The following is a 27,978-nucleotide window of genomic DNA, read 5'->3' as shown; positions in this document are numbered from 1 at the left end:
AACCTACAAGCGAGTTCCCCAGTTTGGCTTTCCTGGCTGCATGCCAGCCCGATGTCAATAAGCAAGGTGGTGCGGGTGCCACTGCTCTCCAGGATCCAGTGGATAGGGTGCTCTTCTGATGTGCCAAGCTGGCCAGCTGCTCCACCAGGGAACACCTGTAGTTCCGGAGCCCTAAGCAAATACACCGATGCTAGGATAACCAGGTGTGAAACTCTGGCCTGTCTTTGGCACCACAGCGCTGGTGGTGGCAAACCCCAACCTGAAAGCCTAATGTGTCCCCATACAGGGTCTAGAGCTCTTCAAGCCCCTGAATGAGCCTGGCAAATTTGGCTTTTGGGCTTTCAGGCATTGTGGCAACATCTGTCACATTGCCATGGGTCCTGTGCCGAATGCCTGCCTTATTGGATGACTCCTCACGTGCACAGGCATGTGTATTCAGTCATTTATTTATAAGCAAAAGTATCTTCAATATAACTACATTATTAACCTGTTCTTTATACATTATGTATAGAGAGAAGAGCAAGGACAAGGCTATGAGCAATGCTTCAGCAGGTTAGCTTGAGCCCATTTTCTGTAGGCATGCACAAAATGCCTGATGGTGTGCTATAAAACTTGGAGATTTTTATGGCGAGGGATTTGTCAGATGACCTGAATGGAGACTGAGCAAATGATGAAGAACACGTGCAGCTAGCAAAGGCAGCCAACAGGCACAGCACTTGGTGCAGAAGGGTGCAGAAGAGTAGGACAGAAACCCTCTACGTGTGCTTGGGACTGATGGTGAGCTGCCACAAGGAGCAACTAACTCCCCCTGGCACAGCAGAAGCCTTGACCCAGAGCGAGCTCCCCCAGGAGGATGCGGGTCCAGGACACCGAGGGGTGCCCAGTGCCTCCTTCTGTGGGCCAGGGCAGAGGGGTAGCTCACCTGCAGCCCATGAGGGGGCTCTATGTCAACAGGGAGAGGAGGTCAGCAGGTTGTGCCACCTCAGGGATGATGAAAAGGAGAGGGACCCAAGCTTCTCTGTGGCTGCAAGAGGAGCCTGAGTGGCAGGCAGAGTCTGTGCCTATCAGTTTAAGAAATGGAAACACAATGGCAAAGGCTAGAAGCTCATGACTTTGGGCATCAGGGGAATGACTGCTTCTCTGCCTGCAGGTCTGCACCTATAAAGTGGGCTCAGTGCCCTGGTAGCAGTCAAGGGGCTGGGAGCTCTCCCCAGCGCAGCACTGCAGCTGCTGAGCCTGACCCCATGGCAGCAGCTGGAAGAAGCTGCAGCAGCAGTGGGAGATTCCCTCCTGTGGGGATGGAGGCTCCCATTTGCCAGTCCAGCCTGCTTTTGGGGGAGGTTGCTCATTGCCATGAGCTTGGAGAAACAGCTGTAGGTTTCTGCCCCTCAGTCCTGTGTGGTTCTTCTGCAATGGCACCAGCAATAAGGGAGGAGAGACCTGGAAAATTTCAGTGATGGCTACATGGCTCTCATGGAAAGGATGAAACTCTTGGGGGTCCACATGCACATTATCTCCTCTTTGATCCTGTCAATGAGAGGGAAGGGAGTCAGCAAGAGTGGACAAATCCTGCAACTCAATGCCTGGTTGTGCATCTTGTGTCGATGGGGACAGTCTAGAAGAGATAGGATCCCGCTGAGCAAATAGCGCAAAAACATTTTTGCCAACAGGCTGGTCAGCATGGGGAGAAGACCTTTAAAGCAGGAACAGCGAGGGATGGAAATGATGATCCACAGTCAAGAGAAGAAATAGTAGACTGGGTTGGTAAGCAAAAGATACAGGGTGATGTGCACAAGACAGACTTCTTAATCAACAAACCGGGGCCAAGGAGGCCCAGCTCAAGCATGAGCATGCAGATAATGAAGTGTCAAGAGGACAGCAAAAAATATGTGACCAAGAAAAATGAAAAGTGGCATGGATTAAAAACTGGCTGAATTACCAGACTTAGTTGGTTGTGACCAGCAGCACAAAGCCCAGCTGGAGGCTGGTCACAGGGGATTAGTACAATTGCCATTACTGTTTAGTATCCTCATTAATGGTCTGAATGTTGGGACAGAGTAGACTCTCAGCAAGTTTGCAGCTGTTTGCTGCCAAAGTGGGACAAGTGGCTGATATCCTAGATGTGTGTGCTGCCATCCAGGGTTACCTTCATAGGCTGGAGAAATGGGCAGAGAGTTATTACATGAAGTTCAGCAAAGACGATTGCAAAATCTTACATATGTTGTTCCTGGGGAGGAATAACACCAGGCACTCAGGGGCCAAATGGCTGAGAAGCAGCTTGGTAGAGGAAGACCTGGGTGGTATGGTGAGCATCAAGCTGACCATGAGTCAGCATGGCAAAGGTGGCCAACAGCATCCTGGGATGCTTTAGGCAAAGTGTCACCACCAGGTCAAGGAGTGTGAACCTTTATCTATACTTAGACCTGGTGAGACACTCTGGAATGCTGAGTTCACTTCACGGCTCCTCAGGACAAGGGACACATGGAGATAATGGAGTGAGTCCAGTGAAAGGCCACAAATGTGGTTAAGAGACAGGAGCATCTTCTGTATGGGGAGGCTGAGGAAGCTGGGACTGTTCAGCCTGGAGATGGGAAAACTCAAGTGGATCTTGTCCATGTATACCGGTGGGGGGAATAAAGAAGAAAGAGCCAGATTCTGCTTAGTGGTGTCCAGTGACAGGACAAGAGGTAGTAGGTACAAACTGAAACACAGGCAATTCTGTTTAAAAATAAGAAAAACTTTCTTCCTCTGAGGATAATCAGACACTGGCACAGTTTGCACAGAGAGGCGGTGGAGGCTTTGTCTGTGGATATTCAAAATCTGACTGGACATGGTCCTGGGCAACAAGCTCCAGATGACCCTGCTCTGAGCAGAATAGTTGGATGACATGATCTCCAGAGGTCCTTTCAAACCCCACTACTCTGTGGTATGCCCATTTAACTCAAAAGATTCTCATTTTTTAGAAATGTGGTAATTTACACAATGCTTGTAAAAGCCCTATGCCACACGACGTTAATTTTGCACTTACCGCACCTGTGTGTGCTGATGCATGTGTTGGGTTTTTTTACGCACATATGGAAGCACCCATGCATAAATCTCAGACAAAGGGAAAGAATTATATGCTCACAACTAATGCAAACACACATACACTTCTTTGGGAATTTCATTAGCTTATTTCTTATCCTGGACTTGTACACTGCTTAAGACAATGGAGCTCAAGTTAGAGTTGATGCCTCTGTGTTCAATGATAAATAGCAATATGTGTTAGCTATAAAGAAGGGTCAAACAAGAGATACCTACAGATTACTTGTGGGTTTAAGACAAAATACAAATCTTTGGTGCACTAATGCAGCAGACTTTTTTTGCTAAAAATGAGATTGTTATTAAAAAAGGTACATTTTTGCATACTAAATGTTTTCATGGCACCATTCTTGTTCAGTTAATGAGAGTTTCCAGTTAATAGCCCATACAGAAGTGAGAGGGAAAAAAAAAAAAGAAGATCTCATGCAATTTTTAAAGAATACCAGGCAATCCAATCTCACTTGGCAGGGTTTTTTCCACCAGCTAAGTAAGAAAGTACCTGTCTTTTGGGTCAGCAATGAGTGGCTTGTCTGCAGCAAGGAGCTTTCAATATTTTAGCTGAGTTCACCAGGCAGTGTGCTACTACAGTCTTTGACAGTTAACAGGAGGAATGCAGGAACTGTCAAAGCATCTGTTTTCCAGAACTTGCATACATAAAGGCTTTGTAAAAAACACAGGTACTCAGAGCCCTGAAAGCTTACTGCAGTACTGAGGATAGGGAGGCAGAGATCATGATTTTGTTTTCTACCTGTACCCCATTTACTATTGATTTGTAATTTAACCTCTTTTTACAGTGTTTTCAGTTATGGTCCCTGCTCAGCTCCTTTTATTTTCTTCTTGTATGTTGCAAATACTATTTTATTTCTTTTTTCCCCCTTCTTCCCATTGTATCAACCTGCTTTTAAAGCTAGGAACCTGCTAAACTTCTGATTTTTATTTGGATCCTCTCTAGCTCTGATGCAACATCTGTAGCTTTTTGACCACGATTTTCAAATCCCTCTGTGACCCCCGCTTTTCCTGCTGTGGAAGACATGATCCAGAAACAAACTGAAAGCTGATTTTTGCCCAGCTCTGTGCCCACAGTTTCAGCATCGTGCAGAGACAGTGGTTGTATGTGGGAGGCTCCAGCATAAGTAGCACCATGGTAAAAAAAAGTACTCTAATACCATTTATGAAAGGGGAGTGGGTGGGGAAAGGAAGACTTCAAAACTTCATGGACAAGGGAGTCCTATGAGATTATGAGAAAAAAGCAGGAAGATTAAGAAAAAATGACTGTGGGGAGCAAAGGTGCCTGTGGGGATACATTTTGAGGAGACAGAGAGATGTGAATAGAGTGGGAACTAACAAAAAGAATTATTCCCATCTACTTTTCATCTGGTACTGAAAAAAGCTCCCTGATATACTCTTAGGCATGTTGTCAGATGAAAAGTCACTTAGAATTAAAAGGGAAAATGATGACAGATTTACAACACAGTTATTAGAAATCCCAACCAAAGCTGCAAAGAGCCATGGGGTAACAATGAATTGCTGACAGTAGCTAGATTTAGATTTGATACCCTATAGAGAGAAATGTCTCTTGGTCCTGAGCACAAAGCTGATTTTTTTACTTCCCTTTGCCCTGTGCCCTGTGGTGTGTCTCACTGGAAGAATGCACCGTTGTTTCACAGTTGTTTCAATCAAGGTCTTGAACTTGCTGAGAATGTCCTTTCTGTTTTGAAAAAAGGTGTAAAAGATCAAGAAAATCTTAACAAAGCTTTGGAGCTAAATGGGTAGTTTTAATTTCTCCTATGTCAATAACTTGTTCTGTAATTACAGTTGATACAGTAATAAAGATAAATGATAGTCAGCTAAAATTATCTAGAAGGATAAATGTCTCCTTAAATCACACAAAGACAATCATTTGTGTACAGCAAAATCCTGGTGTGTTCTTTAGCAATCTTGTCATTTATGCTGATTTCCCAACAATGTACCAGCCTCATTTGTTTTTGGTTTGGTTTTAGGTGCAAGTATTAAAAAAAATTGATCTGAACTGTGGTCATTCATGCTGAGGCTGGATTTATTCTATGCCACTTTCTGCAGAACACCCAGGGAAGCTGAGCAGAGACCAGTCCTTTTGGGTTCCAGGGTTAATACTCCTGGTCCAAGGTGTCCCCATGAACAGGCACAGGGTTTACCCTGCTAGAGTGGCTTTCTTCCCCCCAGCGGTGCCGGTCCCACAGTCAGCTTTGCATGGCCCTGGGAAACACACATTCCCAGCACAACTCTTCAGCATCTCTCCACTTCTTTAACCTCACCCACCATCTGCAAGACCCAAGCAGAGTCACACAAGTCTTGCCACTCTCGGTATTGCCTTTCTATATAACCCACCAGAAAATGGGGAAATCTGAGTTCCCTGGGGCTGCTTTCTTTCCCAAATGTGACCATATGTTTGCTGGGAACATCAAAGCCTTTCTATGCACATTCAGTGGATGACTGCTTAGTTAAGGGGGTAGCTAAGTATTTTTTTCCTTCAGAAAAGCTGTTTTTTGGCAATGTGGTAACTAGGGGTACACCTTGTAGAAGATGAGAAACTGTGGATTGTAGAAGGCTCTATGTATGACATGTCTGTGTAAAGGCTGTCCTTGTGCATGCTGTGTGTCTGTCTGCCTATCTATCTATCTATCTATCTATCTATCTATCTATCTATCTATCTATCATCTTTATCTGCCTATATATATTATCTGTATTTTCATTTCTGCTTAAGTATATTGTGATCAGTAATCAGTAAAGGCCAGTTACAGCTGACATTCGAAGACTGAATGTCTTTGAATTAAACCTGAGCCCAGCTGTTGCAAAGAACTCTCATCTTACTTTGCAGAAGAAACAAACTAAATGAGACAGGAACTCACAGGGGCAGAAAACTTTCAGTTGGTCTGGTAGGTATTAACCACCTCACTACCCCAGTATAATGAAACTCTACCAAACACAATGAAACTCTAGAAGCCCCGAGGATTATGTGAGCTGCCTCCTACAAAGCAGGTTTGTACTCTCCCTGGCTGGTGAAAGCCAGTGAAAAAACTACTGTCTGCTGCTAATGGAAATTATCAACACCTTCTTCAAAGAAGCTAGCTTGTCAAGCTCCTGAAAACAGACATAGTTTCAGAAAGAATAAGGAAGTTAGAAAAGTCACATCACCCATTTTCCTATCTCCAGCCTGGGAAAATTCTTGAGAGGCTGAGAATGAAAAGCATCTGCCATCATGCTTTATAACTGGAATGAACTGGTCCTCAAGGTACAGTAATATTACTTAGGACAATGGCATCCTCATTGTTTGGCTCTGCAGCTCCAGAACTGCAGAGCATCAGTTACAGAGTTGCCACACTTGGAGTAATTTGCATTACCGTGGCTTTAATTATTCCTCCTTAACAAAAGTCAGTAACTCACGGCAGGCAGTAGTCTTTCTAGACAGATGTTCTTTTTTTCATCTTTTCAAAATATAAAGATAATAGTTGGGATTGTGATAGAATGTTATGTGATGTCAGGCTCACAGAAGGCTGATGATGCTCTGGTGTAGCCAGCAACATTGTAAGATTGCATTCTTTACTCAATGTGAGGAATCAGCATCAGAGGAACAGCCACTTACTCAGACTGTCTGTGCCAGACTTGAATAATGCTACCTGGAAAAAAAGAACGAACTAGCTGAAATACCATATTCCATTTCCATGTTTTTCTCTATTTATGGTACTGGATAGAAGTGGATGTGTTTGACAATTGTCTGGACAACTGATGCTAGCAGTGAAAAATGCCTTATTTTAATCACCAGCAGTGAAAATATTCTCATCTAGTTTAAGCTGACTCGAAATAAAGTTGTGAGTTTAGCTAATCATCTCGACTGCTCCTGTATTCTGTGGAGACTTACAGACATTTATGAAAGGTGATTCATCCCACCCTGGGAGTTCAGAAGAGGGTGGAATAATCACTCTTTAGAGGTGTCTGTCCTTCTCCCTTGGCTATAGCAGGAAGCTAAATGCTAGTTTAGGCTAAATCATTAGCATTTAATTGGTAGGCAAGATTAATCCCGGTTCATTTTAAAACTTCCCTGGCTACAACATACTTAATGCCTTCCCATGAATTCTATATCATGCTTTACTATTGCCTAGAGGTGGAAACGAGGTGCGTTTCAAGCTCTGGAACACAAAGGCAGACTTCTGCCTTGTGCCGAGCTGCTGGAGCCACATTAACCCTATGTATCAACTTTCTCCTGTGTTCCAGTTTGTGGCCATGGCTGGTTTGAACCCTTGATTTTACTTATCAGTGATAACAATGAGCTGGGTCTTACAGAAATGCAAAGATATCCTAGGCAAAGGCCCTAAGAGACGTGAGATTTAGTTTTCCTGGGGTTCTGTTACTTAGAGGCTTCAAGTTGAGAAGGGTGGTGATTTTCCTACTTTTTTCAGGGCACAAGACTAAAACACAGACATTTAAGGCCATGACCTGTCTTGCAGGATAAGGATTAAAAATGATGCTAGATTGAGACAGGATTTTTAAAATGGTGAACAAGTTAGATGCCTGATCAAGAATGTCACGTGAGAATGGGTGCAAACCACTCTACCTCCTACCTCTAGCCTTTTCTTCCTCCCACTCTTCCCTTTAATTTTTTGCTCATGCAGAATTCTCGGTGTATTTTAATAAGCATTTTTGCCTCCCAAATTCTGCTTTCAGTGAGAATCCACTTTGATCATGATAATCAAATGATTTTTTCAATAGTGGTACATTAAATTGCAATTGTGTAGTAATGAGTTTGGATCACAAGTCTTCCTATTTTTTGTGTATGTCTGATGCTTCTTACTGTCATTGTGCAGCACTGAGAGAAGTGAATCACTGACCCTTCCTAGGGGAGAGTCATATAACACAGCTTCAGGTTTCTGTTACTGAGTTTTATAACAGTAGTAGGGTAAGAATTTATTGCTGACCTGATACACAGGAACAAAATCTTGCCACTTAATAAAGCTATTAAACACTCTGGATTTTTCCCACATAAGAGATCAAACTTACGTTACCCGAATTTCCCTGGCACTACAAGTCAGTATTTAATGCCATTGTACAAAATCATATGGTTTGTCCACAGATTTTATAATCCTGGAAGATACTGTGTCTGGAAAGTGTTCTTATTGCAATTCAATATATCCTAGATATTGCCATCAAGGATTAAACATCACTCTATCAACAGTGCTTGTTAGGAAAAAACACCTGGTGTATATACAGCAAAGGTTATTATATTTCCCTTTCACAGTAGAAGTTTTTAAGTCATAACAATGGACTATCTTTTTATAGCTGAGATTAAAGCTGAGAATATGACAAGCAGAGAGACTTGCTCCTCTGCTTATTGAATTATCTGATGATTTAAACAGGAGGGGAAAAAGATAATTTTCCCCCAAAAGCTTTTTTTTTTTTTTTTTTTAACAATCATACGTATAATGCCAAGTTCTAAAACCATTATTCTTCTAAGAAATTTTCCACCTCCATTGTCCCAGGTATAGATATTTCTCAAAAAAAGGATTTTTGATTTGTTTAACTCTTGAATTGTGTGTTTTCATGTGCAGCTGAAACCAGATAAATTAGAAGTGGAATTAAGGTAAAATTTGTTTTTTAAAACCATAATTCTGTAACATTAACCACTGGAATAATTTCAATATAAAAGCTCTCCATCTACTGAAATCTTTAAAACCACCCTGAGTGTGCACTTAGGAGACACATTTGCACTGGAAGGTACTGGTGTAAATCACTGAACAGAACTGTGTTTTAATGCCAAGGGCGGTGGGACCCTGGGCCGACTCTGCGAGTACCATCAGAAGCCTGGCTCAGCACTGCTCCTGCAGAACTGCTGCTGGGGGTCCAGGAGCCTCTCCTAAGCTAAAGCCACATCAGCAAAGAAAAGTGAAAACAAAGACAGGAGTGAATCTGTAATAGTTAGTCCAGGACTCCAGAGGGAAATATTGATGTGAAAGCTGTAGAACTGGGTGGTGGTGGTAAGCAGAGAGGCAGATGATGACAGCTCAGAAAGACAAAGGTTCAGCCAGGAGATGAGGGATGGCACTTCCCTGCCTGGCTGATGGCTGCTGGGACAGCAGAGCCTTGCCGGTGAGCAGTGAGCGCATTAGTGTTTATCAGCCAATAAATACATGCTGTGTACTCACAAACTGTGTACAGTCCTTCCTCAAGCCTTTGCACAGGCTGAAAGATGCCCAGTTGGTAGATCCCCCACTACAGCTATGCTGGTGCACTTTGAAGGAGCTGGACCCACAGCCAGCATCCTGTGGCATGGCATGCCCTGCCTGCCCCTGGCCGGCAGCTCCCTCCCCATCCCCTGAACCAGCCCGCAGGCTGCCCTGGCATGCCTGCACGCAGTGCCTGGTGTCCTCTGAACCGCACCTTCCTGCTCCCTTTTACTGCCACACTAACAGGTGTGAGGGGTGAGCCCCCAGCCCAGGGGCTGACCTCCGAGGCCACCCTTCCCAGAAAACAGGGAAGCAGCCAGTCTTCTTCTCTGGCCTTAAAAGTACCAATCCAGCTATCTAGATACCTACCCACATGAAACTTTCATTTATTTAGGCTAAATATTAAAGGTAGGTAGTATATAGTGTGAATATATACATATCTATTTACTGAATCTATGCCCTAATTTACAAGTAGACTAGGATAAAAATGTCCCTTCGATGGCTTAAGACCTGCAACAAGGTCCTGCAAGCACCTTCTCCTCCTAGATGTAACTCATCTTACTCTGGCTCTTCCCCTGGAAGCTGAAGCTGAGACTTGCTGCTGAGCATTTCACAGGGTATGAGGTGTTACCCTGGCAGCATCTGGCCTGGAGACACTGGAAAAAAAAAGGAAGTGGAGTCTTCTGTAATTGAAACCACTTCAGAATGAAAAAGATGAGATTTTTAGTAAATGGAACACATTTAGGATTGCTTGTCATGTTATAGCTGTTCATTGATCAGGAATCACAGCGTTCACATGCCTTTTCAGTTTTTAATAATAAATTAAAATTGATCCTGAAATAAACATTGAATCATTTATGAACATTTTGAATGCATTTTTTCTTTAACTTTTTTTTTTTTTCTTAAGCACAAAAAAGACATCTCCAAAACAGATGGAAAGTTGAAATAAATTCACTGATAGAACTCTGGAAAAAATGTGAGGCTACAAATTTGTGGTTTTTTAAAAGAAGCATATTTGGAAAAAAGTTGTTAAGTCTTGTTGCCAGGACACTTGAGAAGTGTTTTTGTTTCAAATCCATTTTATGAAGACTTAGCTTGTATTTCACTTACATCGATGGATGAGATGTTAATTGGTTGAAGCATGGTTGCACATGCGGCTAGAGAAGACCCACACTCTGGGAACACCATCTGTAAACCTGCCTCAGCTGGAAAGTATACTGCTCTGCTAGCATGGGAGTTATGTTGCAACAAAGTGCCTCACTTCTTCCACTTTGCCTCCTAACATTATGTGTTAACCTGGGAAAGTCCAGTGTTAACACAGCTCTACAGCTTCCAGACCACAACTGGCTTGTATACAGCCAGCTTAAAAACTGGGCACTTGCCAAAGTGGACATAGCTAAAAGAGAACAGAATTATGTGTGCAATGGGTCCTTGCCACACAGATGGTCTCACTGCTAATACTGAAGGCAACATGCTGCCATCATTAATTTTGATCCCCACATGTGTATGGCACATGGGGGATGAACCCCAGACTGTGAGAACCATCAGAGTGCGCGGAGGTCAGCAGGAGCCCAGGGCTGGGGCTGACACCCTGGCAGTGGTACCGCTGCAGAGCCAAGGGGGCTGCTGCAGGAGATGAGTCTCCCCCCGGGATTCTCCATGATGTAGGCAGACGGGATGGCCAGACAGACATCTGGCAGCTTCATCCTGAGCACATATGTGGCCTCCATTAGGTGTGCAGAAAGGATGCTTTGCTTTTCTCAGGTAGAGTGCCTGGTCCCCCAGCAAACACAGATCCATCCACCCCTCTGCAACGCGTGCAGGGGAGAGCAGCATGGAGGCAGCCCCGGACCTCTGCACCTCCAGCCATTGCAGTAAGAGAGATCTGGCCTTAAATGAATAAATGACATGACATAGATGGAGGAATTTGTGCCTTCTGCTGTATATTTCTTTAAGTATGATAAAGGGCGCCTGTTAGCTTCTTCTGTGCAAGTAAAAATAACTTCAGCTGACTTTTTTTCCTTATGCATATACTCTTCTGATTCTAAGATTCTCCATTTGCATCACAGTGCTATCCTGATTCCCAATAGTATGAGATTTTTTTGCGTATGTTCTCTTCCTAGATTAGGCTGGTGATTTATTGTATCCACTAAGGACTTTTCTGAACTCAGATGAGTATGTGAATCCCCTTTCTTCGCTTCCTGACTTTTTTCAAAACTTGAGAGACCACCAGTAATTCGAATGCAAGCAGCAGTGCTGGGAATGGTTTCTGACTCACTGTAATTACTGGCGCAAAGGCAGTTAAATAGAGCTACTGATAAGTCTGCTATGAGGAGGATATAGCAAAGGGAAAGGATTCCTCTCCTCCTTCTCATTACACATAAAAATAACTGTATTCTAAAAGGGTAGGAAATAGAAAGACAAGGGTGGTTTTTTTTCCCTTTTAGCCTGAGCTTCAAGATGATATGCCCAAGAGGGCTTACCAAAAACAGGGGATGAAAGTTCAGCAGTAACATAAAACTGAATGAGCAGAGAATCCATTAGAGATTAAAAAGACAAAATTAAGGTCAATTAATTTAGGTCAAACAAGGAATGACCCAGTTGTTAACTATGGGGCATTTTATGTGCCTAGAGTACCTTGCCTGCTGCTCTGGAGAAGCCATGTCTCCCATAGAACCTGTGGCACATCTGCCAGCCCCTGCAGGTATCTCCTATGCACTGGGGTTTCTCAAATGGCACTGGATGCCTATGCTCAAGCACTAGTCACATGTTGGCATTTAATATCTTATTTTTGAACCAAACATCTCATAGAATACTTGTTTCCTCTTTCATATGCTCTAAAATTACTATTTTTTGTTGTTTGTTTTATACTGGAAGAATGCTGGAGAAGGCATCTAGGTTTTGGAATAAGAATCATGTCTTCTTTTTTTTTAGAATAACAGTCATCATTGTCAACTTGTTATGTGCCTGTTCATGTAAAATAAATTGGGAAGCACCTAGAAAATAGCTTCAAAATGAGTAGAAGTTAACATGCATTTGTCAAGAAGAAATATATCTGACAAATCTTATTTTCTTCTACAGTAGGGTAACCAGAGCTGGGAAGAGACAAAAGGCAGCACTTGTCACATTGTTAGCACTCAGTGAAGCTTCTGGCACTGTCTCCTGTGGCAATCTTAGAAGCAAACAAGGGAACTGTTATCAGACTGAAACTACCACAAGTAGGTATAGGAGAGAAACTGCGCTCAGAGAGTAGCTGTCATGAAGTTCATTGTCACAATAGTGGCACTGATGGGTATTCCTCGGGGGGTGGGGGGTGGTATCTCAGGCTGAACACTTCTTGGTTAGGTCCCAAAGACCCCAAAGAGGTGGAACAGAGGATATAGTTATTACATTTGCAGCTGACACAAAGGCAGACTATAAATTCATTGTATCACAGTACTGGAAACAAACATGATCCTGACAAGGTGGGGATTAAACCCACACATGCTACTGACAAGGTGAAGACAGACTGGAGCTAGGTCTCCTGAAGAGCCTACAGGGATTGCCGTGACTGTGACAGGTATGTTATTCAACGTTGCCATGGTGTCATGAGAAAGGCAAGCACTAAATTGGGGTTCGAACACTTGAAAGAAGATTAGTTTTATCCTTCTTCTCTGAACAGATGTTAAAGTCTGGCACTGAACTTTGTATCCAGTTTTGGGCACAGCCTTTGTAACAAAAGCAATGTAGATCAGTTGAAAAGAATCCACCAGGAAGCAACCCAAACGACGGCAAATCTCCAAAAGCATGACTTGTGGGAAAGACTGACTCAACTATGGACTTTAAACCTAAAACAAAAAAAAAAACCCAAAAACAAACAATCAGCCAGCGTAGGGGATGTGGTATTAGTCTTCAAGCACAGCAAGCAAAACGCTACCTAACTGGCAAATCTGGATGTTTATGTCTCTTGGTGTCAGAATTAGCTTCAGCTAAGCTCATTCTGCAGGCCCATGTGTGTGTCCCAGTTAAACCTATTTACTAGTGTTGATATACCACACCACCGTAAAGGGGTTCAACACGTACTCTGGGAAGGGCAAGGATGGTACATTCATCATTCCCAGCACTTGGGCCTGGTCTAGCCGATGGGACACCAGCGCAGGACTGGGATAGTTGTAGACGCACTGAATTCACCAAAAGCTTCCCTTGACTAGAGTGATTATAAAGAATGCTAATTCAAGGAATGATTAACTATGTATTGTGTCATGCCTCTGCCAGGAGAAAAGTGTAGAGTTTATAAATCTTGTATTGTAGTTGGCTCATGTACTTCATAGTCTTTTCATTTTTCAGTGATAAAAGGTAACTAAATAGGTGTGATTCTTCTAGCATGAGCACGATGGGCAGTTCTGAGCCAGTTCAGATAGGGTATCTCTGAGGCAAGTCTGCAGGAACGGAAAGCTGTCTTTCAGCCAAAAGTGAAATTAAACCTTTCTTATACTTCTGGCTGGAATTTGTGACTCAGAGATAATCCCCAAACTATGTTGATTCAGAGAGAGAGAAAAAAATCCTCTGAACTTTGTTTTACTCATCTTGCCTACAGCTCATTAATCCCAGTAGAATGCTTCTTTGTTCTCTCCCTTACCTGTGCACCTCTCCAAAGTTAGCTTTGTTATTACTACCCTTGACTTCAATAGTTCTACACCACAAAATAATTTTTCTCCAGAACTGTTCAAGCTCCTATGAAATGATGTGGAGGAGAAAGCTTGTGTGAGCAGGGAAGAGTGGCTTTCTCTCAGGAAGCCACCTGGATCTGCTGTGAGGGTTGTGAGGCTGGGAGCCCTTCCCCTTGCCATGAAAACTGCTATCCTTGATGAAAAATAGTCAGGCAAATCCAACCATGTTTTGACCGGATGTTTTTCCTCACTACAGCTTTCACTGTTTTCCTCAAAGCCATCAATGGGATAAATTTCTGGAAAGCTGCTGCCAGCTGCATATGCCCTGTGATTTCCCTGCAACAGGAATTCTTTAGCGAGGCAGTGATCCATGAACAAATTACTAGTCTGTTGACCATTACCTTGAATGACATTAGAGAATGTTTAACTGCCACTCTTACTTTCGTTAAACTCAATCCTGCCTAAATTAAAATCATTACTGAAAGTCACAGGTTTACTTTAGCAGAAATTAAGAGGTAGAGTTAACATTCTTTATTACAAAAAATCAAGACACATTCATACAATACAAAACTTGCTAATAAATTGTTATTTCCTTTCATATCCACAATTTCCTTAGCCTGGTAAAAGAAAATCACTGACAGATGGCCAAAGAACCATCTTTTAATAACCCAAATCACCTAGATTACACATTCATTTATATATATCCCACAATAGACCTGCAGTATCTTATTCCAATAACTAAACATCAGTTCATTAACATTTACATAAATTCCATATTTTAACACCATTCAGAGCACAAGAACCTTACAAAGATTTTGTCAAATCCTTTTGCATTACAGTGACTGTAGTTACATTTTATTAACATCCTTGATAGTGAGACCTCAACAGTGCCTTGGCAAAACTTCCTCGTCATCCAGCATCAAACATTCTCACCACCTTCCAGACACATTCCATTCCAGCACTTTGGCACGAAACCATCCATTGTTGCTTTTAACCACTTAATCAGTGCCTGCTTCTGTGTAAAAGGTAAATCAGCCCTACTTCTGCCACACCAACACACCAAGCTCCCAAACCTAGAGTCCTCATAGGGACACAGTACCTGCCTAGTTACATCATTTAGCAAAAACCTTGGTAGAGCCAATTAGAGCTGGAAAAAAGCGTCTCTACACTCCCACCGTGCTGCTGGAAGGGCCCAGAGTTTATAAGGAGGTAGGGTTAATTCCACACTATTATGGAATGGGAAATACCTAAGGATGTAAGGCCCTGCTTGCATGTGAATCAGGATTGTAGCTTAACGGAGTTTTAGGCGAAAATACGAAGGAACATTTCATTCAAATAGTGAAAATTAATAAAAGTAATGAAGCAAGTTGCAGCTTAATGATTAATGTTACAAATCACAAAGGTATGGAGAAAGACAGTAATTTCACAAAAGTATTTCGTGCTGTGTTGTTTCCTGCTGTTGGATATTTCAAATTCCTCTTTCTCTTCAATGAGTAGAAAAGGAAGAGAAAATTATCCCAGTTTCACCTTTTTTGACTTGTGATTCAGTTCCTTTATTTTCTGCTGCTGCTTCCAGCTGTGAGACTCCTAAGCAGGATGGGCCGGTGTGGTTTCACTGCTAGTGAACTAATCCCATACTCTTTGCAAATAGAAATTCTCAGACCGGTCTCTCCAAAGCACACCATACTATCTCAGTCATGTCCATATTCCACTTTTCACTGTGACTTGAACCCCATTAAATCTCTCTTTGCCAACCCTTTTCCAAAATATTTGCCTAGTTTGGGTGATTTTCTGTTGGTTTTCCTTAGGTATCCTTCCTGGAGTGTTAATCCTTTTCCCATCAGGAAGTGCTTCCTGCAGAAACTCTCACTTTTATTTGAGGAAATATTGTTCTATCAGCCTGAAGAGCATTAACAATCTTCACCATACCATCTCTCCTGCCTGAGTCATTTCCTTCCCTTTTATGAAGAGCAAACAGTTAACAATACTTTGCATGTGAAGTTTTTTTTCAGCTGTGCACCCTGCTAACCTGAAGGATGAATCATACCTCACCACAGCATCATTAGATAAATACTCATGCTGTTTAGAAATATATAAAAAGGAACATCTGAAAGTAACCTATACAGTGCAAAGAGGTGAGTCTAAGATAAAACCCTGGAAAAAGGAGTATTTACATCCACCTGCAGAGTGTTTTTCTTTCTCCATTAAGATTTTCTGGATAGTAGCCATCAAAACAATCTGCCATGAATATCAAAAGGACTCTCAGTTACCCTTCAGAGAACCAGCCCTATTCCCTTTGCAGAAGATGCAAAGAAATTACATAGTAAAATAAGTTCTTTTGACCTCAGCACCCAACTTCAATGTTAAAGAGACAGCACTTCTCAGCTATCTCTTATGCATTCCTTTTAACTTATAAGTGCTGGCTACTTTTCCATTCCAAAGGAATTATTGCTGAGGAGCTCTTGACTCCATAAAGAACACCCATTTGGCACAGGCACTGTGAGTTTAATGCTTGTACTCAGTCTATCACACCGATATATGCTTACTATTGTGAGGAATGAATGATGCAGCCATGTCAACTGCTATTCTAGCTTTCGTACAATCTTGTAGTTACATCTTGAATTCAGGCAATGCCAGAAGAGACCTGGTTGTGACATCTATTAAAACAAACTTTAAGAATAATGCTAGAACTATGCTTACTATTAATACATAGCATTTTGCAGCATTGGATAAGCAACCCAGTTTGGAGTCTAAAATACTTCTGCACATGATCAAGGCAATAGAACACATGCAAACACGTATCATCTCCAAGGAGGTTTGTTTGATGGTCAGATAGATGCATTTTCATTCGTTGACTTTGCCTGGATGGCCATTTTTACTGAATAACTTGCTTTGAAAAAGCAAGGGCTCAGTGGATAGAACAGTCTTTGGTTGTAGGAGATGTCTGCATTTAATATGACTCTGACTTGAATATTTCACCTTGTTCATATTTAAGAGGCAAAGTCTGGGCTTCACTGAGTCCAATGAAAAATTCCCTGCTTACTTCAGCACAGCAAGGATTTTAAGTCAGAAGCTGTCTGTAAGTTTCTGTATTATGTATATAAAAAATGGATTTACTCTATAATTGCCACTACAAAAATGTCGGTATCCCAGTTGCTACATATGTAGTCATAGTCACTTTATCTGCCTTTACCTATCTAAAAGGCAGGTATCAAGTACACGTTAGCTGCCTGTGACTCCTCATGTGACCAATATGAAAGATCACTCCTACAGAGGGATTCTGCCCGTTCTGAGCTAGGTTGCTAGAATATCTGGGATGAATGTTTGGAGATGCTATTTGCTTCCCATTTGTTATAGAAGATGCCTAGAAAATATGCTTGGGCCTAGTCAATTAATATTTGGACATTTAGATTGAAGTGTGATTAATCTCACACACAAAGCTTCACCTCAGACACAGCAGGATTCCTTTTTCCTCTTGCTGTCCTATGAAGTGACCCTTTTGATGTCTATAGACCTACCTGTCCATAAACAGGTCCACTGCTTTTATTCTGGTACCAATATTGACTTTTCAAACTGTTATTCTCTGTTCCTGGTGCTACCCCTAATCATATGTTTACAGACTCAACGACCTTATCTCCATTCAGACATAATTGCTAGACTAAATAAACCGCATATACGTCCCCCCTTCCAACCTGGGCTCTTCCTTCTGATGATCCTTTCTCTGATCTTGTGACACTGAATATCACCTTTCTTCACTATGGAGGACCAGCATTTTGCCATCTTCCAGATGAGCTTCTACCAGACTTATTGCACTGTACTAGCAACCCTTTCTAGTTGTACTTTCTTAGGTGCCTTCCCTAGTTATTTTATTTCTGTCTTCAATTTCTACTTTTCATCATCAGAGTTCCAGTCATGATCAATTTTCCACTTTGTTTCTGTTACTATTATAATATCTGATTAAAAATATGTCAGATGTATCAGTTGTAACAAATGATTTTTCACACATGGGTTTGGTTGCCTCTTTTTGCACTGTCTTAATTTTGACAATAAAGACTAGCGGTATAAGCCTTCATGCAGTGGAATTTGACAACTTTTTCTTCCCATTTGTCAAACTTTTAGGTGAGTGGGGTGTAAAACATGGGACAATGATTTTCCAGTGTTCAAAATCAACTGTGAGGCCTGCCTGCCCACAAGCACTACCAAACCTGAGCCGTAAGGAGGCAGCTTTTCATGCCTTCATGGAAACACAGAAAAACATACCCCAGCCTTATGCAGACCTTCCTTTGAGGATGAACGCCACAACATTTTCTCTTTGAGCCTTTTAGGTATGCCTTTAGAAGATGTGCCATCTTCACACCCTGTCCTGAAGAAGATTTGCCTTGCATCTCCTCACTATAGCAGAAGCTGGGGAAATGCCTGAACCTTGCTAGTGGGGCTGGTTCAACCTCTCTTTCTGCAGGCTCAGGTTCCTCAGCCAGAGGAGCCTGCTTGAGCTCCATAGCATATTCCTGTTTCTACACAAGATGTGGAGCCAAGGGCCAGCCTGTGGCCTCACTGTTCCTGCCATCAGAAAGGTCAGGGCAGGATTAGTGCTAGAGACCTTTGGAAACTGGCTTCTCTCTCCTATTTTTGGACGAGCAGGAAAAGTTGGGCCCGTGGGAGCACTTCTAGGGAAAGCTGTACCCACACGCACCATCCCACCCCTCGGTATTATTTGCACAGACAGATAAAACGTTGTCAGGACCTAACCCTACAGCACCTCTGTGTGCATGAGAACCAGCACAAGTGCAGATGCTTTATACCAAATCCATAAAAATATTTTCCTGTTCCTCTATTAAATAACAGCTTTGTAGCTGCTATTTTATTTTTTTTAGCTGGACAGAATGACGTCTATTCCCATGTTTGCATAAAATTGGTCACTTTTTTTTTTTTAATTGCTACGTTTCTTCTTGCATTGTCAAAAATACGTGAAAGCATTCATACCTTGGTGGTAATTCAGCCTTGAATTCAGCCTTAGCCCCTGGCTAAGGGCTTATTCAGGCTCTAAGACTGGTGAGAACTCTACTTGTTCCTGCTAAATTTATTCATCCTGAGAGATTTCCAAGTAACACTAATATGGAGCACTGACTTCCTAAGAACAGAAAGGCAAAGCATTCCTGTTTCATCCTCTCCACAGAGGGATGCAGGAAGGCAGAGTAAGGAGTCTAAGAAAGGTCAGTTTGGATGCAGCTGTTTGAATTATTGATTGTGAATAAGTAACTTTTTAATCTGTTGTTCTTTTAGTGTATATCTTTAAAGATTTATCCTAATTTCCTCAACTGGTCTTGCATTAGTAAGAATTTACAGTTTAACTTGGGGCACTTTCTTAATAATAACTCCTGTCTGTCTACATATATGCAAGGTAGGAATGCTGTGACCCAACTGTTAGAAGAGAAACAATATCAACTATTAATTTTACAGAAAAGTAAAAAGGTCTGTTTTTTTCAATTGTTTCAGCCCCTGTGCTACTTTGCACTGACTGTTATTCATGCACATGCCAAGGCTGAATTCAGTTGTGTTTCTCTCTCTTCACCTATGTGAATAATTTCAATTAGGATTGATGGAAACTATTCTTATGAGCAGTATTACACTGTTCTGAACTCAGTCTGCACCTGTATGTATTCTCTAGGTTCTGCATTATTCCTCACCTCAACCCACTACCATAAACCACTGACACTTATCAGAAATGTTTGTTTTCAAAGTAGTTTGGCAAAATCCTAACAGTTAAAACCACCTCAAACATTTTCAACTCCAACCTCAACAGATGTTCAATGATCACATGAATGTAAACGGATGGACAAATTGAGAGAAAGAGATCACAGTCACTTGAAGAAATTAAAAAGATATGTTACTGATTGTATCAAGGAACAAATCTCCATTTGCTAATATCTAAATCTGGGTTGGGTCTACCACTGGTTGTAACTGCTAGCCGTGATTCACCAGACAGGCCTTTCCTCTCTTCCGACACCCACAAATCTGGTGAACCTATTTTATCCTCAGTTTGGTCATCACTACTACTCACACAGACAAGATGACAGAAATAAAGATCAAATTGCCCCCTGCAAGTGGGAGATGCTCTCGCTGTGCTAGCACTACCTTCACACCTGCCACAGGGAGAGCCTGTTCCCAATTCCAAAAGGAATTAGATTCATACTTCCCAAGAAAGACACAGATTTGTAGGCTGGGAACTACTGCTAGAGAGGACATACAATATTTAATTTATTTTTTTTTTAAAAAAAACAGCTGACATTCATGACATTAATGAGGTTGGAGATAAACATATATATATTGTTATTGAAGGGAACTTGTTCCAGGTTTAACCTAAAATAAATTATTATTCCTCTGCTTCTGCTCCTTAATCAGATCTTATAACATTGTTTTGATTTTAGAGAGCAATACTATTAAGCCCAGAATAATGAAACCAAATAATTCAGTAACTGTAGAACAGACACAGGCCTGTCTACATTCCTTATTTAACTTCTACTTCAAAAATACTCTTGACTTTCAAGCTGCCATATTGCTTTAGTGTTTTGACTTCTCATTTCATTTTCTGTGAGCCTCCTGAAAAACATAATTTTCAAAGAAATAAAAAATAAATCTAACTTTCTGAAACAGACACTTCTTTTTACACAAATATTTAAAATCTGAAAATGAGACTGAAAACAGAAATGCAAAGTGAAGAAATGGAAGGATAACAGAAAAATATTTTCAAATGGAATAGTTGGTTTTCCATCTAAAATAAAAATGAGGAAGAAATAAAAACCTGCTAATAAAAACTTTCCCATCCTCTTGTGTGGCAGTTGCTGTCATTTTTTTAATGTTTCAGTGATGTAAACAGTTACAGTTTTTCATCCCTGTACAACGAGTAATGTTATGCAAAACACAAAGCCTCCATTTGCTGTCTTTCAAAGGCTCGATTAGAAGCTATTCTATGAATTCATGGATTTTCAGGAATACTCCTAATTACTATCTATCTGCATGAATTAAAAAGAAACAAGATGATATTTCTTGAGAGCAAATATCTCCATACATTCAAACAATTATATAAATTAGGACGGTTAGAGGAAGTAGACTTCTAAACCTCTAGTTATTATCCATTTTTAAGTGGAAGTCCAAGAACAATAGTCTTATGTTGCAGCATTGTATCATAACTTATGTATTTGCCATTCTCATGATTTTATAAAAGTAACACAGCACCCGCTAAGAGAATTGTTCCCACCCTGCTTGGAGGAAACAGCAAAGCATTGCTTGAACAATTCACCCAAGAAGAATGTTATTGAACCATACATTTTAAAAGAACCATACATTTTAAAACACACCTGTGCTGGCCTTGGGAAACAGCTCATGAGAAACTGCAGTTTTGCTAGCAGCAAATGTGCTTTCTCCAAAGACATGATTTAATAGGAATGCTGAGATGTTTGCACAGGGGCTCCTGCTTCACTTCGGTTTGACCCTTTGGAAACCGAAGATTCATGGGCTTGTATCTACCTCTATGTAAATCAGGACTATCTCCTTTGAAGTCAACAGATGTAAAAATCTGGGTGAGTAAAGGAGAATCAAGGCCTGGGGCTGTCATCCCTGCCCTGCTGCTTTTATTCAGGTTAGAATTTCAAACATATAATTGCAATATTTTTTTCCTGTCATTTGGGAATGTGGATTGCGGCTGAGCTGTAACAAAAGGAAGAAGAGGTGCAGACTTGCTTTTCAGAGCTGCAGCATGGTGCCAGGGCAGGTAGCGTTGGCAGGTTTCCAGCTGTCCTGTCACTCTGAATGACCTCCCTCAGCGCTGATGCAGAATTTTTTGCTACCTCTGTCCCTCTCTCAGGCAGCGGCAATAATGACACTGTTGATCACATTGTAGCAGAAGACTTCATGCCTTCCTAATACATTGCCATGCTTCTAAACCAGAACTGCCTCAGCGTTGATAGTATTCAAGCCTATATCTTTCCTATACCATCTTTGTGAAATATATGAACCTCTCACACTGAACTGGTATCACCATTTGTGCTAGAGTTCCTTACTCAAAGCAAGATGAATCCCACCTGGGAAAATGATATACTTGATCAATGGCTTAAACATTAGTCCATACGTTAGAGGTGATGTTGCAAAGGTTATGGTTGCAGCTGATGTGTTCAGCAAACTGCCGGAGGCACGTGACCTGGTAAGGCTTGCTAAAATAAGTAGCATGGTGAGAAATTATATTACTTACAATCTTACTAACATGGTCTGCACTTGAAATAGAAAACCAATTTTATAAAATTAAAGAAAAGGAATAGTCTACTTCAAGAGTGGAGTTAATGCAAAAGCCTACCTCAGAAGAAAACACTTGTACCTTTACTGTTCAACTTCCACATGAATCAGTCTATCCTGGCACAGAGACTTATGTATGCAGATGCCTTAAGCCTCACAGTCTAAACCAAGAGTCTTATCCACATTGAAACACTCTTAGCAATATTGATTTTTGGTCTCTGGATTTTTTTATATGACAACCAAGTGCTAAATCAAAGGTTAAAACGTAAAAAAAGCTTCTTTCACTTCAGAAAGCACAATAAAAAGAAATAGCTCAGCATAATCTAAAACACCTACCATCAGCATTTGGGAGTGACCAGGGCTTCCCTCCATGTGTAAAAGACAAAAGTTAAGGCTGAAGTTCAGAACACTGTGCTATTTTCTAAATGGGCAACCGACCCAAAACCACAGGACAATATTGCATTTTACATTCCTGGATCTTAATATACACTTCCACTAGTAGAAAGACCAGTATGTGAAAAGACATTAGAAATGGTGTTACAAGAAAGTTGCCAGCACATCACTACATATGCAACCCGTGCACATTTTTTGTCTATGACTGGATTCCCAAAGCAGCCCATCCAATGGCCTTCAGTCCAGGCGTGCCCTGGCCAAGTTACTGAGGTGGCCCAGCATGTACTTGCTGTGTGCGTCCAACACTTCTTCACTCCTAAACCAGAAATGAAGGCAGTGTTTCCAATTAAAATGAATAGCCTCAGTTTTGGTGGTACAGATGAGAGACACTAGCAATACTCACTTCGTTTTGGTGCATGGGCTTATCTGAAATTTGTGCTGCTGTAACTAAAAGCAGACTCTGGGAACTACTAGACAAGAATAATGAAAAAAAGAAATACTTATAATGTGTTTGATGTCAAATAATGGTTTAATGAAATCTCCCACGGCCAATAGTTCCTCATAGTGCTGTAAAAGCTGGTCATCTCAAAATGAACTGCTTAAAGAGCTGACACTTTAATTTTGCTGTCAATGGTGTCCTGCTGCATTTTCTAACATGGAAAGAATATACTCTTCGCAATTAAGGTGCAAGATTAAAACAGATGATGCACACTGCTGTTTAGTGACCTACTATTGCTAATATAATGAAAAACGTGCATGTGTTTTCACCTGTACTTGCAAATTTCCAACTTTTCAGTGTACCCACACCTTAGGGATTATTATGCTTCCTACCTTTGGGACCCACTGCTCAGTGGTGGTCTCTTCACTGAGCAATTGAGAAATGGGATACCCAAACAGACAAAGAAAACATAGCGACTTTGCTGCTCCCTGAAAGGCAACAATGGGAAACTACAGTGGGCTGGAGACAGTCTGCTAAATGATTTATGATGTACAGCCCATTCCTGAATTATTTTTTCCCTATTAGATGTGCATTAAAACATGCGAGCCTGACACATGGAAAATCTTATCCGGCCTCAAAGGGAAAAAAGTCCCCCATCCTTCCATTACCTCAAGGTTTGACCATTCCAAGACGATGCTACTGTCTTCTAAAGAGACTGTGCTATAGTTTGCTCTAACTCTGCTGAATACCAACTTGGGTTTCAAATACAGCTTTGAAATAATCATCATACCAACAGAGACTTTATCTACTACATTCATTGCTTGCATCTCGGCAGACTATTCCTCAAAAACCTGCCTTTGTTAAACACAGCATTATACAATGCTACCTCATTCCTAGTCACAAAACTTTCAAAAACCAGGGAATCCCCTCATCTAATACTGCACACTACATTAAAGTACCACGTTTTATTTTTACACAAGGATTATTACCATTCCCTCAGATTTCAATTGATTGCTATGGACCATGTAAAATGCCACAGACCAGAGAAGCTACGTTTTCACATGGATGTTTTTATTGATTTATCAGGCATTGAATCAAGTATTGTAAAATAAACAGATTTTGTTTGTTAAAAAATGTCCAGAAGAATACCATTCATAGCAAACTTGTTTCCTCATAGTCATACAGAACATAAAATTGTCCAAGAAACAAGCAAAAAAAGGAACACCTGACCAGTTACTGTCAGTTTGTGTGTGTATGTATGTATGTATGCAAATACACAAATTACACACTATATTTGTGCATATACTGGTGTGTGTGTACTCATACATATGTGTACATATATACACAAACATATGCACAAAGAGTACTGACTGAATTAATAGTCCACTGGAGAAATGTGGCTTAGTTCCAAATGAAGTATTCTGTGTTAAAATAAAAATGATACAGCACGGCCTCTAGATAACAGACCGTTCTTTTTCTATTGGCCAAAACCATAACCTGTCTTTAGACTCACGGTCTATCTTTACAATGAAAGTATGTGAGATCATTTGGGATCTTTCCAAATTCATGGTATTATTCCATCCAGCTCAATCTCTGCCAACATTGTATGGCCAAACACCGAACAGCATCTTCAGTTTGTCCACTACTGAAATCAGCTTCTAAATTTAATATTTCTGGCAAAAAAGAAGACACACAGCTTTGCTACATGTACTTAGGTGATACACCCTTTCCTTTTAGGCAGAAACTTGGCAATAATCCTAGATTAAAACTCCTTTCCTCCTGCATCTTTTTATCACTGCTTTGTATCATTCATCTCCTGTTAACTCATTATAATAACTTTCATGCCATCTCAGCTACCTCCCAAATATCCCAGGCCAGATCATCTGGGCAATGACATCAGATTGTGTTGATAACATTGTGCTCAATTATAAAATGTAATGTTTGAGGATTTATTTACTTTTTCATCTTTGAGAGTATAGGTTTCTTGATTATTAAAGACACTATGATAAACACCGCAGTTCATTATATGTACACACTATTTTCCCTTACTTATGTCAACTCTGGAAAGATCAGTGGCTCCAGCCTGTGAACCATGGGATGCTGCCCCAGCTGAAAGCTATGGTTCCTCTAACATACTGCCAGACTTTTCTCCATTTAATTCAGCAGTTAGAAGGGCATGTAAAGGGAAATCAAAGGAACATAGATAAGCATTTATTTTCTGTTAAAAAAGGGGGAAAATCAAATAAGCATGTATGTATTCCTCATCTTGCTCATAAGTTTTCTACATCATCATAAGGCAAACTGTAGTACAGCTTTGTACCTGGAGAATCAGTATTTTAAAAATCTGAAGCTGAGCTTAGGACCAGTTTATTATGGACCCATTAGTGGAAAAAAGTGCATTAAGGCATCCTTTTCAAAAGACACCAGAAGCATGGTTATAAATTACTGAGCAAATCTTTTCTTAAAGCTCATATTCAATTCACCCTTTTTCTACACAGGCAGATTTTCACCACTTGCATAGTAACAACAAAACACTGTAGGAAAACCATTTTTTTACTGTTGTCATATGCCTCAAGCATTTCCAAAAATGATCATTTATACGTAAACATTGTAGTAATTACAAAGGGATTCTGTTCTGTAGGAGGGAAAGAGAAAAAAAAATGCACCTGATTCACCTTTGAGATAAAGTAGGTACAACCTCTGTTGCCTTCCCTGAAGTTCATCCACCCACACCAGGATGAACATGGAGCCTACCCATGCAGATTCCCGCTGCTGCTAAAAACTTGCTGTTTACTCCTCGTTCACAAAGAGGACTGTGCTTTCCCAAACAACCCAGAACAATGGTAACTATGAGCAAACCAGCTGCAGTGTTTCTCCATACAGCACATGTAAAACAGATTTCCTTGCTTTGTTATAGAGACTGCATAGTGTATGACAATGAAACATTTGTACTTAATTTAAAAGAAATGGTAAAGTGGCACATGTCTCACTTCCGAGCTGTTGGCTGGGCTTGCTATGTTGAGCCTTGTAAAATCAGCAATAAGCATTCACATGTCTACCATCAGAACCGTGACATCTTCTATTACAATCAACCCTTAAATGATGCCGTGCTTTATCAAATTAGTCTACAGTCAGACCTTGGATTGGCTGCTCTCCTCCAGTGTTGCTGATCCTCAGAGATGATATCAGTCTTTCACATCCTCAGTGATTCTACACTGTTTCCCAAAGATGAAAGCGAAGCACTGGTAGATGGGAACGTTGCCATCAATAAAATAAATCACCAGATGATTTATCCACTCACATTTCTAGGAGATATTCCACATGTTTTTTATGAACAGGGAGAGCACAGCCCTGTGAACAGAAGTAAATTAAACTTTCTTTTTTTGCTGTGTTGGCTAGCTTCACTTCCTCACTTGTTTATTTTTGTTCTTTTTGGTCTGCACACTCCCATGTGCAAAGTAGAAATTAGGAGAGCTCACAGTCAGTAAGACTGGTAATGAGAATGTTAACATTGGCACGAGTAAAACCTGCAGTATACTGACTTGTCCACTGCGCAGTTTTCATCCTTCCAATTTCCTGCTTTTATCCACTGCAAAATAAAATGATGTAAAGGGCTGATGAAACTTTAATTAATAGGACCGTCAATGTGCAAAACAAAGAAGTCATTTTCCAGATGTCCAAACCAGGCTTTCCCTTCTCTCTTTTTTTTTTTTTCTTTTTTTTTTATAAATAATTTATAAATCTTCCTGTAAGAGACTAAATACAAAACCAACCAACCAAAACCAACTGCAAAGAAAGTTCTAAGATACTATTAAAGCCATGTCTTGTCCTTTTTTACAAAGTACACAGAAAAGAGATATTCTCCTCCTTTCAGTTCCAGCTGGATTCGGCAGCGACAGCTGGGATGCCATGCAGTTCCCCAGCTCTGGGCAAGCCCTGGAAGGCAGCTGCCTGGCCACCCTGGGCAGATGTGTCGTCCTACCTTTTGGCTTTTAGCAGTCATGCGAGCTGCTCGGAGGAGTCTAGGTGGTCAGGGATAGGCAAGCCAGTTATAATGGTCAAACACTTATTCCACACAGTGAACGTGGGGCACACCGGCTGCCCAAACGTAATGTCAAAAGTGTAAAGGTGTAGGGAGTTCAAAGCATCGTAAAAAGCAAGGGAACCATTGTCATAGTCCAGCAAAATCCCAACCCGTCGGAGGTGAGGTGCAGGCTCGATGGGGATTTCTTTGCTGTTGTGCCGCACCACCCATGTGTTATTGCAGCGGCAAAGCACCCAGGAGGCAGAATTCTTCCCGATCCACTCGTGCTTTGGTGCTGACTTGTAGGAAATACCAATGGCATACCTGCAAAACAAAAAAAAAGCTCAAGGAAACAAATGCTTCCTGTCATGTTGGTCTCTTGTGAATGTTACATGTTAGCCCAGAGGACTCACTGGAATCCCCCAGCCTCTTCTGCTGGTTAAATTCTAATTAGGTGATGTTTTACCACAATATCTACACAGGCTTAGCTAATGTTTTTCTCCATACCTCTTTTGGATCTGAGAGGTCAGAGAAACTTTATTGTCCCTCATATTGTTTGTAGTTTGGCTGCTATGATAACGTTTTTGCCTTTGGTATTCAAAAGCAGGTTTGCTGAGTACTCAGCAACTCAGAGTTTGAATCGCTGGGCCTCAAATTTCTACTTTCAAACAGATGAAAACAGAGGAATTCCTTGATTTTAAAATACACTGCTATCTGTCAGCTAATCTGATCTCTCCTTGCTCCTTTAATATATGGCCCAGAAGAAGGAATGCAAGAGTAAGCATCAAAGGACACATTAAACAAAAAAAAAATTTGCCATTCCCAAATATGTTTTGCCAGATGTTGGTGTGGTTTTCAGATTCAAATGAGCACTTCTGAGACTGGGTTATGGGCCAAGTGAAGCAA

General features: G+C 41.1%; 1 protein-coding gene across 7 annotated transcripts in view; it reads right to left on the bottom strand.

The window, feature by feature from the left end:
- The window catches only part of MID1 (midline 1), a 353,212-nt gene continuing 325,234 nt past the window's right edge, over nt 1–27,978 (bottom strand). For 6 of the 7 annotated variants that reach the window (XM_080376926.1, XM_080376924.1, XM_080376925.1 and 3 more), the window contains one exon: nt 1–27,396. In XM_080376926.1, the coding sequence (XP_080233052.1) occupies nt 27,048–27,396 (349 nt within the window). In that variant the 3' untranslated portion in view covers nt 1–27,047. The remainder of the gene's footprint in view (nt 27,397–27,978) is intronic. The other variant, XM_080376930.1, reaches the window with a different exon arrangement.

Source organism: Falco punctatus, assembly GCF_963210335.1.
Source record: "Falco punctatus genome assembly, chromosome: 2".
Taxonomy (NCBI): domain Eukaryota; kingdom Metazoa; phylum Chordata; class Aves; order Falconiformes; family Falconidae; genus Falco; species Falco punctatus.
This window is presented reverse-complemented; position numbering and strand designations above follow the sequence as displayed.